Here is a 16,905-nt window from a genome sequence, read left to right as displayed (position 1 = left end):
TCTCTGTGCTCTACTCTTGAAGCTCGTCATAGATGCATTTTCTATAGGCTTTGACTGTTAAATGGAACCTTCCCATTCAGAGGGAGACACTTCTGGGGAAACAAGAGCAAGGGAGGAGAGGAAAGGGGAGGGGAGGGGGCCTGCCAGAACACTTTTTCCCTGATGTCATACTTACACATTTTGTAAGTTATACATTTTGTGACCATCTTTATTTGTCCACTCCTGGAAACAGAATCCTTCATTAGATAGAGACTGGTGACCAGCCTAAGATCACCAGCCAGATTAGAGATTGCCCCCCAAAATGCTCCAATCTTTTTGTCCCCCTGTTTACTGCTGCAACACGTTTGACAGAAGGCAATTCAGAAAAACTGAGAGATAAGTGGCTTCCCTGAGGTCACAAACTAAGTACAAGTCTGGGCTGAGCTCCAAGCATCAAATCTTTCACATCAATTTATCTTCAGTTAATTTACCTAAAACATTTGAACCACTCCCAGGTCTTTAAAATCAATGTACTTTGCATAAATTAATCCTTGAAACTGTCATTTCCCCCACTATACCAGCCTAAATTGAATATCTCCATTGTTTTGCATACCTGCTGAGCAACTCTCTTGCACTACACACCAACACTCTCTTCTGTACCTTCAGAATAAACAGAAAGGACTGAATAGCATAGCTTCTTTCCAGTCTGCAACCGTATGTCACTGCACTTATAGCCACCATTACTCGTCTTAACATGCTGCAACACTTGTGCCCATGTAGCACGCAGTGCAGTTCTGTTGAAGATAGAGCAAAGTCTCTCAAGCTTTGTTGGGGCCAAAAAAGTATCAGTCAGCTTTCCTTGATTGTATCTGTCTTTCACCCCTTCAGGATGGCAGTCTGATGTGTGTTGTGCCTTGTTAAATGGGCCATGACTGCTCTTAGTACTTGTGGGGGTGGGGGTCTCCAGACAATATTGTAAGTGCTTTTACAATGACAAGAAAGAAAAAGAAGAAAAGAAAATACCCCCAAAAGCCTAATGTAATCAGGGAAGAGCTACAGTGCCCAAAGCAAATATTTGTTCAATTGTGCTAAGTGGCTTTTTATAATAGCTTACCTCTCTTGCGAAAAGGGTGATTTGATCTAATAAATCAAAAGGTCATAATAAATAAAGAAGTTAGTGCATTTGCCACTGCTGTAGAAGCAAGTTAGTGATCTGAATAAAGACTTCAGTGATATAATACAGGGAATTATGGCTTGTTGCATTTTTATGTTAGTCTTTCTTATTTCAGTATAATAAAATATTTATGTGTATGTGTGATAATGTTTGAATGAGTCTACTACATTCTCACAACCATGAGATGCAAGTCAGGCTGAGAGACAACAAATTATGAAAGAATTACAGCAGAGAAAAGATTTGATCCTGAGTAAACAGTGCCAAAGGAGCCCATAATGCAGAGTGGGAAGCTGCAGTGCTGCAGTCAAAACTCTACTCACAACCTGAGTTCAATCTTGACAGAAGTCAGGTTCATGTAGCTGGCTTAAGGGTGCCTCAGCCTTTCACCTTCTGAGGTCAGTACAATGAGTACCCAGCTTGTTGGGGGTAAAGTATAGACCAGTGATGGCGAACCTATGGCACAGGTGCCAGAGGTGGCACTCGGAGCCTTCTCTGTGGGCACACGCACAGAGTTTGTCATGTGGGGAGTGGAAAATCACCCCCTCACACACATATATCTAGGCTGGCCTGGGCCACTGAGCACAGCGTGTGTGCACCGCGATGAGCAGGGAGGACTCGGCTGGTGGGCCTGGTGCCTGTGCTCCGGATGGCTGCTGCCTGAGGGGGTGGGCAAAGGAGGCAAAGATGCTGGAGAGACACAGAGCAATGTGCGTGGGACTTGCTGGAGGCTAGAGCAGGCTGCCCCCTGCTCAAGCAGGTGGGGCGGAGGAAGAGGGAGCCAACCGTTTTTTTCTAAACTAAACCTCAGCATTCAGGTTAAATTGCCAGGTTGGCACTTTGCGATAATTAAGTGGGGTTTTGGTTGCAATTTGGGCACTCGGTCTCAAAAAGGTTCGCCATCACTGGTATAGACCACTGGGGGAGGCAGTGGCAAACCACCCAGTAAACTTAGTCTGCTTAGTAACCATTGGGATGTGTCATCACCCTATGGGTCAGTAATGATCCAGTGCTTGCACAGGAAACTGACTACCTTCACCTTTAAGCAGTGCCAAACCCAATAACAACTCTTTCTACATGGATGCTTTGCTGTACCCATGATTTGCTGGGTTTTTTTGACGTATCCACACATCTCCCTCCAATTATTATCCCACTGTCCAAGCAGCCATTCTAACCACTGACACCTTAAATTTTCAGTCATGCAGGAGTCAGTGTACAAAAAGGAAACATTTATTTTTTTCAAATGACTTTCAACAGTGTTTCTCTACTTTTTGATACTTGGAGTGCAGCGCCCCCCCCCCCCCGGAATAAAACTGGATGTGCATTGCTCTTTCTGCTGTCAAGAACATTCTTTTTTCCTATCTGCTTGCCAAACTACTTTCAGTTCTTCCTCAATCCACGAAATTAGTGAAAATTTAAAGCTCTATTTTCATGCAATAATATATGCCTTAAAAGTGAGGTTCCTGCTACTGTGAAGACTCCTCAGTACTATCCTGTCCCGTTACAAGTTTGTGAAATGGGATTCAGACATCAGATCCAGCTTGGGGCAATCTTATGTCAGAGGCTTACTTGCTTGGAAGCGGTTTGAGAAACAGTGGTAATCTTTTGCCATTTAAAAACAAAATGCACCCAAGTTGCAGGATTGCCCTGTTAATATTGCTGCATAATGTGCTTTCCCACACCTCTTCCAGTTCATAGGAAATCGGAGTAATCTCTGTTATGGGCAGCATCAAAATATGAAAAGACCAGTGATTACTGTTGTTGTCTATGTAAAGGAAGTGTGTGCCTGTTTTGAAACTTTTATCTTGTAATGTAAATAGGGACTACTAATGGTGTGTAAGAGGTTCTTTAGTACTGTAATGCATAAAGTGTAATATATGGACTAACATAGCTATTATGTTGTATTATCATTCCAGATATGTCTTCTCCTACTATGAAGAAGCCTGAAAAGCCTTTGTTTAGCACTACATCTCCTCAGGATTCTTCACCAAGATTGACCACTTTCCCGCATCATCATCCAGGAATTCCAGGAGTTGCACACAGTGGTGAGGAAACAAGAATTAGCTAGTATACTCCCACTGCAATAGTGTGGAAACATTAATTCAAGCCATTGCTTTTGGATTGTACCTAAAATTTCTGTGGGCAGAAGGATTGTCATCTGTGGAATGTGATTTCCCTATCTCCACCATCCTGCTGCCACCCAAATGCCCCTGGAAATGCTGCTTTTGGGATGTGGAGGATCCTCCATGAGTAGTTTGAATAGGAATCAGAGTCTACCGTGGGAGGGGAGAATCAGTGTAAAATGCTCCCTATTCCTTCTCATCATGGAAATTTTAGGTGGGATCCAAGCTTGTATTTATTGACAATGCTACATTTTAATAATTGGCAGAAAGGAGCAGAAACCATTTTTGACTTATGAACAAAGTAACAACTTCTGCCCTCCTTGAGTAGAATAAATCATTTTCTAGTAGTTTATACCATATAAGCCATGAGCTTATCCTCTTTCATGTGTAATTCAGTCCCCTTGGACGACAAATAATGAAATCTTGACAAAGATGCTCTTTAAAATGTTATCTATTCTGTAATACATTAATTCCATATTAGCATGGACTAGTAACGGGATATACACTTTGTTCCCACAAATGACATGATGAAAATTCTGAATTGTAAAATGTATTGAGTTACAGTAAAAGAACTTTTGGATTATGAATTATTGAGGCTTCATATATTGACAAGTTTCTTGAATTTAAATTTGTCTCTATAAGGATTCTTCGTTTGTGGACCATAGTCCGCATTAGATAAATGCAGTATTAAGATGTTAAAAGGAACTTGAATTGATTTATTTCAAAGGCTTTAAGTGCAGTTCTTATTTGAAAAAAAACCCCTAGATATAAAAAAAACCAATTAATATATCAGAATTGGATTTTACCTACCTTATGTAGAGTGAACTTCTTTAGGCTTTCTCTTGTCATGAATCAAAATTACTTAAACAACCCAGTTTGGTTTTTTTTTCAATTTTGTCTTTGTTTCCCTGTGAAATTCTGGAAAGGCATAGTGGCCATAATGTTAACTCCCTTTGTCCCATCCTTACCTGAATGTCTGTACCACAGAAAGAGTGAAGGAAAATTATTGCAAAGCAATTAAGGCAATTAGCATAGGAGAAATAAATATTTTAAGCGGATGTGCATACGTAGATACTAGAGATAAAATATTAGAGATAAAAGCAGAACAATAATCCATATAATTTAGTGATGCAAACAGCTGTTGTGAATTACTAGATAGGCTAAAGAAAGACTCATGTCATCTGTCTGAGGGTCTGACTAGACAATGCATTAAACACTAGTTGGATTGAGAAAAACTCCAACCCAACTCATGTTTAACACATGACCCAACGTTCATCTTTAAAATGCAAATTGTCCTCCAGGTATTTTGCTAACAGAAAAGGGGCCGGGAGGGGGGCTGTTTGTCTTAGTGATGAAGATCCCACTCTCCCAGCCCTTTTCTGCTAACAAGAGTTTGCCAGGCATAGGAGAGAGAATGATGAAAGGAAGTATCTTTCAAGATTGGAAACAACCCCCCTGAGATGACAGCAGTTCAGAAGGCAAGGGTTCAGAGAGTGATCTTCATTTTTGTTAATTAGTTTTTTTTTCCAACCACACTGGCCAGCCACTTTGAATATTTGGAACAGAAGTAAACCTTCAACCAGTGGGTTGGATCACATAAGACTTACTCACTGGAATACAAAAAGTTGAAATGGCTGGTGGTGGTAATGATAATAAGTTTTATTTCACCTTCATCTTGCAGTGGCAGTGTCAGCTTTTCTTTTGGAGAACACTGCTAAGACACAAGTGAAGATGTTAGCAAGACAAAGAACAACCAAAGCCTGGCTCAGGCCTCATTTCCCTCTTTCAGAGCTGAAGCCCTCAAGTGACAACAATAGAGGCCTTTATCCTCTTCTCTGCTTTTTACATTCCAACTAATTTAAAAGGTGTATGAAAGAGAGAAATAGAGAGAAATAGAAAAAAAATACACACAGTATATTCCTGCATACATGCAGCTGTGCTGGATTTCAGCCTTTATTTTGAACTCATTTAAATTGTTAAGAATTGATAAATGCCCCAAACCATTACATATTTTATTACTTTCTTCTGGGGAAAGCACTGTCCTTCCCCCGCTCACTTCCTGATTATTTGGTCTTCTTATTTTAATAAACAAAAAGTTGCCCCATATAAATGGAATGTTATTACTATGCATCGCGTTAGCATAATTTCCACACCTGGTGTAACAGTTTTGCAGCAACAGGACATTCTGTACATTCCTTCCATTACTATAGATATTACTGTGTTTTCTGGAATTACATATGAAATTTCTTCATAGAGAACTGTGTGAGAAAGAAACAGAATGCAAAGGAAAAAAAGATGTGATACTTTTTTTGTTGCTGAAAATATATATAAGATGTGATACCTTTTTTGTTTACTGGTGGGTGAGATATTTTCCCAGGCCCTGAAGTTAAGTGTTCATTAGCATTTTTACAATGGACAGCTAGCTATTCATGGTGTTATTGCGTAGTAATTATTCCCTACTACCCCTCTCGGCCACTTGACCAGGGTACAGCACAATGCATTGTAGAATCATTTGCTGACTCGTGGACTCTGACTTTGTTCCCCCTGTTAAGAGACTGCTCTGACAGTTTGTCTGCTTGTTTGCTTTGCCTGGATTTTGTGTCAGATTTGATAAAAGAGATATGTCTCCCTAGGGTTGTGATTTCTGTATTTAAAGAAATTTTTAAATCAAGTAATGGTATGAATTGTATAAAGTGAAATGCCTATTTATGTACTTGAGAATAATAATGGCCTTTCACTTGTGGGAATGGGAGTTTGGCAGTAAATGAAGTTGTGGATTATACCTGGGTGGAAGAAATTAATCCATTCCAATTCATGGTTCACTTGGTTTTCACTGCTGTATGAAAGATCCTAAATAACTGACATTTTATCTTGTCTCTCTAGTCATCTCAACTAGACCTCCACCTTCACCTTCACCATTGCCATTTCCACCACAAGCTATTCTCCCTCCTGCCCCATCTAGCTACTTCTCTCATCCAACAATCAGATATCCTCCTCACCTGAATCCTCAGGATACTCTGAAGAATTATTCTTACGACCCGTCCAGTCCACAAACCAGCCAGGTACTGTAACACTCCAAAAATCCGTGAGTAATTCTAGGAGAAATGTGTCTTTTGAAAAATGTTTAGAGCTGTTTGCTTAATTTGTTTTAATCTAGGTCTTCTAATTTAAAAGATGCAGTATCTTTTTTCAGTTATGTATGGCTGAATAAAACTAGGTTGCTCACTCATATTCTAACTGTTGTGGGTTATAAAATGATCATATTGGATAGGCAAAGAAATAAGAGCATGACCTTGTAGACTTTTGCACAAACAAAAGCACTCTTAGAAAAGACAAGATGGTTGTGCTAGAGATATTCATATTATGATCACAGTCAGGATTTTTCTCTTGTCATCTGGGGAATGACAGGCATCTCTGCCTTTTGTAGCTGATAATGTACAACTGATTGTACATGCCATTTTCTTGATGGTAGCCAGATCTTTCTGGTTAAACGTCCTTATTTTATATTGAAGTCATGCGTAGACACAAAAGAACATGCAAACTATTAATAGGCGAACTATTAAAATAAAATTCTCTTGAATTGCGCATTTCACATATATTTGGTAAATGTTTGCATAATATTAGAGTGCTGCAGATATGGAAGACTGGTTCTTGGGTTTTGTCACAGTTGTGTGGCAATTCAGATGTGTTTCCATGGTGGTTATTGATATGGCTTTTCACAGAGAAGTGTTGTGTAAAAGACTTATGTGCAGTTTTTTTAATGGCAGCATTTAATTTGTCCCCTAAATGGTCTAGCCATGGTAAGAAATACCTGCAGTTTTTGTATAAGATAATCTTAAGCTTGTAATGAAGCCTCATATTCTTTTCATCATTCTTCTTACGATCTACAGTTCATTTCTACAATATTATAAAACAACTCTAAACAGATTATCACTCATAAATCATCTGAAAATAAATGTAAGGCACATTGAATTATATTAATTTCATTTTCCTTTTATAGATCAGTATTCTTTTCATTTTGTCTTTATTACTTCAATTCACACGTATCTTTTCATCTTAGCCACTACCAAAGTAGTTTACAAGAAAAATTAAAACAATAAAGTCAGTAATTAAATTATACCTTTTCAATAGATACAGTGAAAATAGACACGGTAAAACAAATCAACAGTACAAAATTTTGAAGAATAGAAATATTATTCTGTTCTTTTAAAGTCGCCAATAGTATAGAACTGGTGGGTCTTCCCAATTGGAAATTTCATAAAACAGGATCTACCATCAAGAATGTATTGTCCCTAGTGAATTATAGTCTTGCAAATCTATCTTAACTGAACCTCATCATCGGATTCCCAGAAGATGCTCAGAAGAGCAAATCTTTTCAAATATCTGAAATCCAATTTGTTTAGGTTTTAAAGGTTAAAACTAGCACCTAGAATTTGTCCCGGGGGGAAAAAAGCCTGAAAGCTAGTAGGACTTCAATAAATGCAAGCAATTCTAAGTGGAGTTACAGCTTTCTAAGCTCTTTGACTTCAGTGGCTACAAACCAGTGTGCTTATGCTTACTATTAACCTGTTAGAATCATATGTTTGCTTCATGTTGTTCCAAGTAACAGTGAATCTGTCACATTTTGATCCAGTTTCCAAGACACATTCAAGCAGAGGCATATCGGGGGGAAATGGCGGCTGGATACAAATTGTCTCCTGGAGTCCCCTCACTGCACCTGGGGGCGGGACTCCGCCCACTAGCTACACCCCCCCATCCCCCAGGGTCCCAGAGCACGACAGCCTGGCTTCTGCCCTCACCTCTGGGGAGAGCAGAAGAGACTGCCATCCTCCAAGAGGTGCTTTTATAAACACTCAGGCTGGGGTGGGGCATGCCCCCATCCCCTGCCTCATGCTTATAAAAGCACCTCTTGGAGTACGGAGGACGTCAGTCTCTTCTGCTCTCCCCAGAGGGGAGGGCAGAAGCCAAGACCCCGGGGGAGAAGTGGGTGTGTGGGGGTGGCATCCTCAGGCATCCTTGGCCCGCCCACGTCAATGACGACATAAGCGGGGCCATGGGAGCCTGAAGACGACAAAACAGCAAGACTTCTGCTGCCTCATTGTCTTCGCACGGGACTTAGTCACATGGGGGCAATTTTGAGCCTCCCACGTGACCAGATACGCCACTGCATTCAAGTATTGTTGAGAATAGAACACTGTATAATGGTCACACTCAGAAGTTACCAGATCATGTGATACTAGGGTTACCAGTCTCGCAGTGGTAACAACTGAAGGTGATAATTATTGCAACTGATGTAGAGATGTGTAGAGATCAGTTCACCTGAAGAACTGATCACATGGCAGCTTTGGAAGGTGCACTCTATGGAATTATACCCCATTGAAGTCTCTCCCTTCCCCAAATCCCACCCTCCTCAGTTTCTACCCCCAAAACCTCCAGATATTTCCTAACCTGAAGCTGGCAACCCTATGCAATATTGTGATGTCTATCCATGATGGTTCATAACTTGCACATTAGCTGAAGCAGGTAAAGTAGGCTTTTGGCCTTGACTATCTCCTGAGAATCTAGGACTTAAGAAGGACTTAAGACACGAACATTATTCAGTAATGGTTTATACACTCTTTTCTGAACTGCTGAGGAGCAGGTTTAATGCAGTAGTTTAATGTAATTAATTTATTATGGGACTTAAGATGGTGCACTGTAACGTAACAACTTGAATCTAATTTTGATATAGAAGCAGAACCACTTTTTCTGTTCTGGTAGTAAATATGCTTCATTAAGCATCAAAAACAAATTCCTAATTACTTAATTTGTATATGGTTTGTAGTTATTGGACTGATGAACATTTCAATACTGTTGTAAGGCTGTATGCTGTAATGTTACAGAGAGTGTGGCATTGCTTCTTACCATTAAATTAAATGTCCAAATAATGTAGAATTTTTTTCCTTAGAATATTAATCCTGGCTATGAATGCTGCGCAGATTTAGGTTACAGATTACTGCCAGTGCCTGGATTTTTTAAAATTACTATCTCATAAAGCATTTTGTTGAGACTCAGATGAGAAGAGAGCTCAGATGACCTGATTTTAATTTGTGGAAAATTTCCGTGAATAATAAAGTCCAATTAAGATATCCATTAGAAGTCCTTAATGTTAATTCAGTGTGGAAAATCTAAGGGTTATATTGTTTTGTTTGTTTTGTCAAACTGATACCTCAATTAAGCATTACTGAGAGGAAAATATGCAAATTAAAATAAGATCTTCAGTACTCATTTTTAAGGGATTCCTTGTATTTCAATTTTCTAGGTGGTTTCTTAAATATGTTACATAATAACCAATTGTTATACAGTTTTGTGTTCAAATGTTCAAGAAAAGTTATAAATTGATAATGAAAAGGATTTACTCATAATTTGCTTCAGAGAGTAGCAGATTTGGGTATCTGTGGCTCTTTTCAACAACAGCATGTATCTTGCATGGCTCTTAAAGTTGCAGTGTTTGGCTCCAACAATAAGGCAAAATGTCTATTCATTGCATTGAAAAGTTTGAACATGAGATGGCAAAAATATTCAATGTGGTTCTTTGTGTTTAATTAAATTACCACATCTGTTTCCTTGGAATACGTTACTACATATTCATTTTTGTGTTAAATGTACTTCCTTATTTGTTTTGTGGGACCAAAAAAATCATATTTCAGAACGTTGTGTAAGAATATTGTTATTTTCCCGGCATGCTAATCCCAGTATTTGATTACAGAAATATGCTGTTGTTAACCTATATTGCCATTACAAGTGCTCTGTGGGAGTGTCTTGTGACATGACTTGTAATGCATGATAAAAACCCACTGTCCCAAATACATGCTGCATTGTAAGTTTTTTAAAACTCTCTTACCACCTAGAGCCCTGTCCTGCTGCTGCTGGGTCATCTTTAGAGGTGAAGGCGGTGAGAAAGCCAAGCTAGTTCTCTCCTTAGCAATGCTCCACCATATTGTTGAACTTTGTGGGGTTTTCCCTCAGTGTTATTGTTTAGTCATTTCACTTCTTCTGTGCTAGAGCTCACTTGCTTTGATTTTTTTAAAAAAAATCCAAAAGCAAGGCTGTTCCATATGTACTATATCCATGTAGGACAGACATTGTACTGTTGTCCTTAATGCGGAATTTTAGGAATTAGTGCTCATGGTCTGAAATGCAGATGAGAATTGTGTTCACTGACCTGTTGAATAAGCTCGGAATAGTAGGAAAGAAAATGAATCCCATTTGCTTTGCTTTGCCTGTTTGAAAATATTAAGACAAATTAGTTGGAAGATATGGGGGAAAGGTATACTTGCTTATGCCAACCTTCATGAATCAAGCAATTTGATTTTAAGCGTGTTTACTTGGACGTAACCTTTGGATTCAATAGAACTTACTCCCTAATAAATGTGAAAAGGATAGTCAGCTGCTACTTCATTCATATACAAAGTTACTTCAGACAGAGTTCACTTAAAGCAATGGGCTTAGACTGGAGTATCTGCATAGTTTATCTATCCCTTGGCCAGCTATTCTAATTGGCGCTCCTTGATAACAGTGGGAAGGTTTGCCCATTTTAATGATTGGATGCAGGGAAAAATGAACCCTGATGCTTTATAGAGCACACTTTTATTATAGGACATCTTGTAACTATATTGGCATTGGAAGATGAACTCTGGGTACAGAGTGATACCAGGATTTTGCTGTACAGACTGTAGAATGAAATAGTCCTTGCTTTTTTCTTTGTATGAGAAGGAAAGTTAACCTCAGACTGATGTTTAATTACAAAAGGGTATTGATTGATTCAGTTGCATGGTTTGAGCCAAAGCAGTTTTCTTTAAAACATGCATTTAAACAAATATGATGATTATAATGTGCATCTGTAGAAATCTCATTATATTCAATTATATTTTGCCACCTCAATGCATACTCATTCCTTTGGTATCAGGAACCTGTATTGTGATAATTTTTTAAACAAATCTTCAACAGTAGAAGAACTGATGCCCCGTCAGCATTTTACCTAAACAGAACTGTTCCTTCCTCAACATCTTTTAGGATTATGCTCATTTAGTTTAAGACAATCAGTTGAGGTGCACTGCATTCCCCACAGCAATTTTGAAACTAATTGCTTTACTCCTCCACCGATTACAGTGAGGCAGTCACAGGATTCAGTGAAATATTTTAGGCAAAATTAGCTTAAAGATGTAGAACTAGCAGGGATTTCCACAAGGGAAACAGTATGTGGTTTTTTCAGTGTAGTGTTAAATGCATCTAATTACATGTGACTGAGCAGTCAGGAAGCCTAAATAGTTTCAAGAACTGTAGCAAAAAATGAGACTACATCAAATGAACTTAGGGAATAGAGAAACAGTTTTGATTTTGGATAAATGTTGTTTAGTTGCAAATGGGATATGGATAAGCGAAAGCACATATGTGTTACAGTAATATCTAACATCTGTATAGCCCATCTTAAATTTCAGTGTGATTTACAGAATTAGTTCAGTTAGTTCAATAATAATTAAAAACAAATGAAAACTTTCAAAGGTTTGTTGGAGGCATCTCATTTCTCCCTCCCCCACTGTTTCTTCTTTCCCTTTCCTGAAGGCTCCTATAGCTTCTCCTCCTTTTCCCACTTCTCTCCTTCCCATTCAACAGCCATTTATCTTCTTTGTCTTCAGCTTTCCCTCAACTCTCCCCTCCCCAGTAGCTTCTACTTAAGAAAACTATGGCCCTGTTTTGTAATGGGGGCCACAGGGCCAGGCCCACTTACATGGTAGGGAACCTCAAGGACTTGTGGGCGGCTCCTCCTCACTTTCCCCTCTATCCACCTGCCCACACTATTTCCTCTTTCCCTCCTCCTGGCGACCCCCCCTCCTGTTCTCTTCTCCTGCTGCATTCTTTCCTTCTCAACCATACCAAACCAACTTTCATCTCTTTCATTTTCAGCTATATTTATTATTCAGTTACTTCATTTATACTCATACTTTCTCCACAGTGGGAACAAAAGCAGTTTATATTATTCTGCTCTCTTCACAACAACTATTTGAAGTAGGTTAGGCAGAACGTAGATGACTAACCTAAAATCACCAGTAAGCATTCACAACAAGATGGTGATTTGAACCTGGATTTTCCACTCTGAAGTTGTAACTGCTACTCCACCTTGACTTTCATAGAGTGGCTGCTGTTGATGAGTAGCAAGAATCTAAACCTAGTTGAATCATGCAATTGGATAGTATCAAGCAACTCAGTGACTTCTGCCAGGCCTAGAATTACAACTGAACTCCAGATGACAGAGATATGCCCCCCTGGATAAAATAACTGTTTTGGAAGCTGTACTCTGTAGCATTGTATCTGGCTGAGGCCCATTCCTTGTCTAAACCCTGCCCTCGTAACACTCCACCCCAAAATCTCCAAGCATTTCCCAGCCTTTTCCTCATTGAAACCCAGACAGAAATGCTGTGGTTACCTAGCAACAGCTACTGAGGGAATCTGCTTGTAAAAGCTACCGGGATTTTTTAAATCACGTTATGGGGTTTAAAACATCCAATGCAATTTTTTTTTTTAGATTTCAGACTATTCTGCAAACCCAGTGCATTTTCCACATTTAAAAAAAATGTGTCTTACCTGTTCGCAGCTGCAGTCACCAGATTTAAGAATCCTCAGATTTGGCAGACTTTGGTATAAGACTATAAAATACCTTGTGAAACCAAGTTACATGTTATATTCCTATAGTACTTGGGGGGGGGGTGTTATCTGAGATAATACTGCCTTCGCAAAAACCACCTAATGGCTTATTAAAGCACAATTTGAACTAGGGGTTTCCTGTTATGCCATCTCTTTTTGCATAAAACTTGTGAACCTTACATACACTTTGATGCTAATGACAGAAGTTTATCAACCCTTTTGCTCATTTCATTAACAACGCCTGCTATATTGGCGATTTCTGCTCATTGTGTTTAATGGCTGTTGTTTCCAGACTGCAGTTTCAGAGGCGTTAATAATGACTGGAAGGCATTCACTTGACATTCCTTAAGGAATTCAAATATGAATCTGCTGATCTTTTCACAAAAAAAACCATGTTATTTATGATTAAAATCACCTTCCCCTGAGAATTAGTGGCAATATGCTTTAGGAAAGGGGTCTGGAAAGATCCAAGGAATTACAAATTTGTCTGTCCTAACTGCTTTTTACATTAATTGGTAGAGAATATTTAAAGCCCTATGGTTTGGGACTAGGGTATCTAATCCCATATGTTTCCGAAGAACTGTTTTCTTCCCATATGTTCCTGCCCAACAACTAAGGCCCTCCTGACTGTGCCATCAATCAAAGAAGCTTGTTTGATAGTACACATGAGAGGGCCTTTTTAGTGGCAACCCCACAATTATGAAACAGTATTCCCAGAGATGTGTACCTGGCCATCTCACTTTCAACTTTTAAGAGTCAGCTGGAGACAGTTATTTTTAGCTCTGTATTTGATTCTAAACTATGGTTTTGGCTTTATATTTTTATATAACCTATTTTGTATGTATAGATGTCTATACATGTATGTATAGATGTCCTGGTATAGATGTCTAATAAGTAATTCTAAAACATTAGATGTATCTTGCCTGCAAGAATTAAGGATAATTGGTGGTACTTTTTACTCGCGCATAAGTCAAAGTTTTCAGCCTTTTTTTAGGCTGAAAAGTGCCCCCCTCGACTTATACGCGGGTCCCACTTACCGGTCATTCTTGTGTGGTGTTCCCCCTGTCCTTTCTTCGCTCTGTCCTGCCTTCTTCTCTGCCGCCCCTCTTTCAGCCACTTTCTGTGCTTAGTTTTCTGCTTCACTCTCTCCTCTCGGCTGGCAGGCCCCCTCACTAACTCACCCTTTTTTTCCTTTCCCTGGCAGACTGTAAGACTGGTTCAGAGAAGCTGCCTGTTGGGCAGCCTGTCTCTATGGTTTTCTTAAAAGGGCAATGCTCCAAAGATTGCTTAAGCAACCTTTGGAGCATTACTCTTTTAAGAAATCCACAGAGACAGGCTGCCCAACAGGCAGCTTCTCTGAAATCAAGTCTTACAGCCTGCTCGGGGAAAGAAAAAAGTGGGTGAGTTAGTGACTGCTTTACTTCGCTGTCTCCTGCCTTCTTCTCTGCCACCCCCTTTCAGCCACTTTCTGTGCCTCGTTCTCCTCTGTCTTTTCCTCCACCACCTCCCATCCCGTTCACCCTCCACGGCCCCTAGCTTATTCCCTCTCCCCAGACCCACCTTGCCCCTCCTTAAAAAGCCTCCCAAAGGCTTCTGGTGCGCTCCTTTCCCCCAACTGCGGCTCCTTTGCCTGCTCAGCGCTCCACCTCCCCATGGACCTTTCCCACCCTTATCCAGGGGGGCATATCTCTGTCAATAAGGTTTCCCAGTTCTTCAAGGTAAAATTAGGTGCCTCGACTTATATGTGGATCAACTTGTACGTGAGTATATATGGTAATTATTCATGTTCCAACATCAATGGTATTAATTCCCTTTTACACACACTATAAATACAGTACTTTGACAATTCTGTGGGATAAGCAGAATATAAATAATTAGATTAATCTATCCAAATACTTCTTGCAAAATAAAATTAATTGTCCATCTGCTTCACCATTTATCTCCAGATATCAGTGTTTTTAGAGATTTTCTTTTTAAGTAATACAAAAATGTATACTTTAATTTATTTAACCACTCTTTTTTTCCCTTGGGATGGATTTTTTTCTCCATTGTCTGGCATAGACAATTCAAGCAGTTGTTACTGCATATAGAACCAATTCTTGAAGATGAGATGGAATCATATAATATAATTTAACAATAACAATCCCCCTACCATCATCAGGGATCACTATAAGTAGTCAGTGAGATTGAGGGTGGATAGCATTTGGTGATTCTGGAAGATTTCACCTCCCATTAATATCAATAGGATTTGAGTTAGAGGCAATTTTTTGTATTGGTTATAATATAAAAGGTATGCATTGTTATTTTCAGAAATAGCTGTGAGTAGTACAGATCTCCTCAGATGAAACATAACATCTGCAAGCTTCTGCTATTTGGCACTTACATTACTGCTTGAATCTAGTTCAGTTACAATATACTTTTGAAGAACCATAGTGTGTACCTTATGGTGTAAAATATACAAAAGCGTAAACATTCTTATGCCTTCAAACCTGATGTCACATTTTAAATTGTTACATATATATGATTTTAAGAAAATTTCCTAATATGATTCCGAATCATGTCTTTATAAGCCTTTTTGTTGAGCTTAAAAATTCAGGAGAAAGGGTAAGCCAAGCAATGCGTAGTTCAAGTTAATAACTGGCTCAGAACTTCAGCGTTTCGATATCTCTTCCTGCGTAACTAAGTCTTCAAAGCAATTAACAGAGTTAAAAATATTCTGTCATTAATTCTTGTGAAATTTTTGGCAACAGTGTAGTGTTATATGTGCCAAAATTCTCTATATTTTGCTTTCCTTTGCATCCAGTTGTCTTGTGGGAGGGTCAATATTCATACATGGTTTGCTTAGAAAAGGTCTATAAAAACTCAAGGTGAAATTAAGTAATAAGCTGATGTTGGCTAGCTTGAGTTTGTTTATGTCAGTTTGTGGTGGTTCTTGCTTTACATTTTTTTAAATGAATATCAAGATTTCATTCCAAAAATGTAAAACTAGTTTAAACTATTGCATTGATCTCTGTGGGGAAAAACCAGAATTACTATCCTATATGGATTCTAGTAATACACGGATTTAAGTTTGTTTAATTCCACTGATACTGATGCCCTGAGTCCAGCTTTTTCAGGTGATGACTGAAAGTCTGAAGTAAGCATTGGCATTTGCTGTTCTCAGACTCTTGCGAAGAGTGGTGTGAGTAAAAGTTACACACATCTGTGTTACACATTTCAGTACAGCAACTAATATTAACAGTACAGAAGCAAGTACAGATATGTACTTTTCTGGAATGAAAGCTGTTTGAATTAGTTAAACGTTTTACTAGTTAGTACCTATGTTGCCAGTTTTAAAACAGCAGACCTATTTAGATGTAATGGTCCATGTTCCCCAAATCATTGGGAATATGTCTTAGGCTCATGTGCTCCTTCCTTTTCCCACTTCTTCTCTCACTTGACATGTCTCAGCAAATCATAGGGGCAGATTTGATATAGCACAATCCAAGTTATGTGTGATGAAGGCGAACTTCCTGCTTTGCCCCCCTGAAATATTGCTTAGGAGTCCCTGAGCACTGGGAACAGCATGATGTCCAAGATGGCATCTGCAGTATGTGTAGACAATCTCCCAACATCACTTCTGCCAAACCAGACTTGCAGCCCAGCCAGACTTGCATAAACTGGAATTTTAAAAGCCAGATTGTTTTTGGATCAGTTTGGGTGCCATGATAAAATATAGGCTGCCAGCAAAGAGAAAGTGAAGATGGCAATATAAGTATATACAAAGGAAGGTGCATGAGCCCAAACTTAAGGCTGGCCATTATGTGCAAACCAAGATTTTGTCTCCTTAATCGAATGTAATTTCCCTGCCTAGTACATTTGTATTAAAAATTGGAGACTGCTGTGATACCCTGAAAAAAGCACAATTAAACAACTGCATATTAAGGATTTTATATGTGTAGAAGCCAG

At 39.1% G+C, this 16,905-nt stretch overlaps 1 protein-coding gene across 12 annotated transcripts in view; it reads left to right on the top strand.

The window, feature by feature from the left end:
• NFIB (nuclear factor I B) overlaps nt 1-16,905 on the top strand; it is a 361,340-nt gene that overhangs the window by 300,001 nt on the left and 44,434 nt on the right. For all 12 annotated transcript variants that reach the window (XM_048503643.1, XM_048503639.1, XM_048503632.1 and 9 more), the window contains 2 exons: nt 3,067-3,195; nt 6,157-6,335. In XM_048503643.1, coding sequence (XP_048359600.1) covers nt 3,067-3,195; nt 6,157-6,335 — 308 coding nt within the window. The remainder of the gene's footprint in view (nt 1-3,066; nt 3,196-6,156; nt 6,336-16,905) is intronic.

The sequence above is a fragment of the Sphaerodactylus townsendi genome, linkage group LG07 (genome assembly GCF_021028975.2).
Source record: "Sphaerodactylus townsendi isolate TG3544 linkage group LG07, MPM_Stown_v2.3, whole genome shotgun sequence".
Taxonomy (NCBI): Eukaryota; Metazoa; Chordata; class Lepidosauria; order Squamata; family Sphaerodactylidae; genus Sphaerodactylus; species Sphaerodactylus townsendi.
The sequence above is the reverse complement of the archived record's forward strand: the minus strand, read 5'-3'. Positions and strand labels throughout refer to the sequence as shown.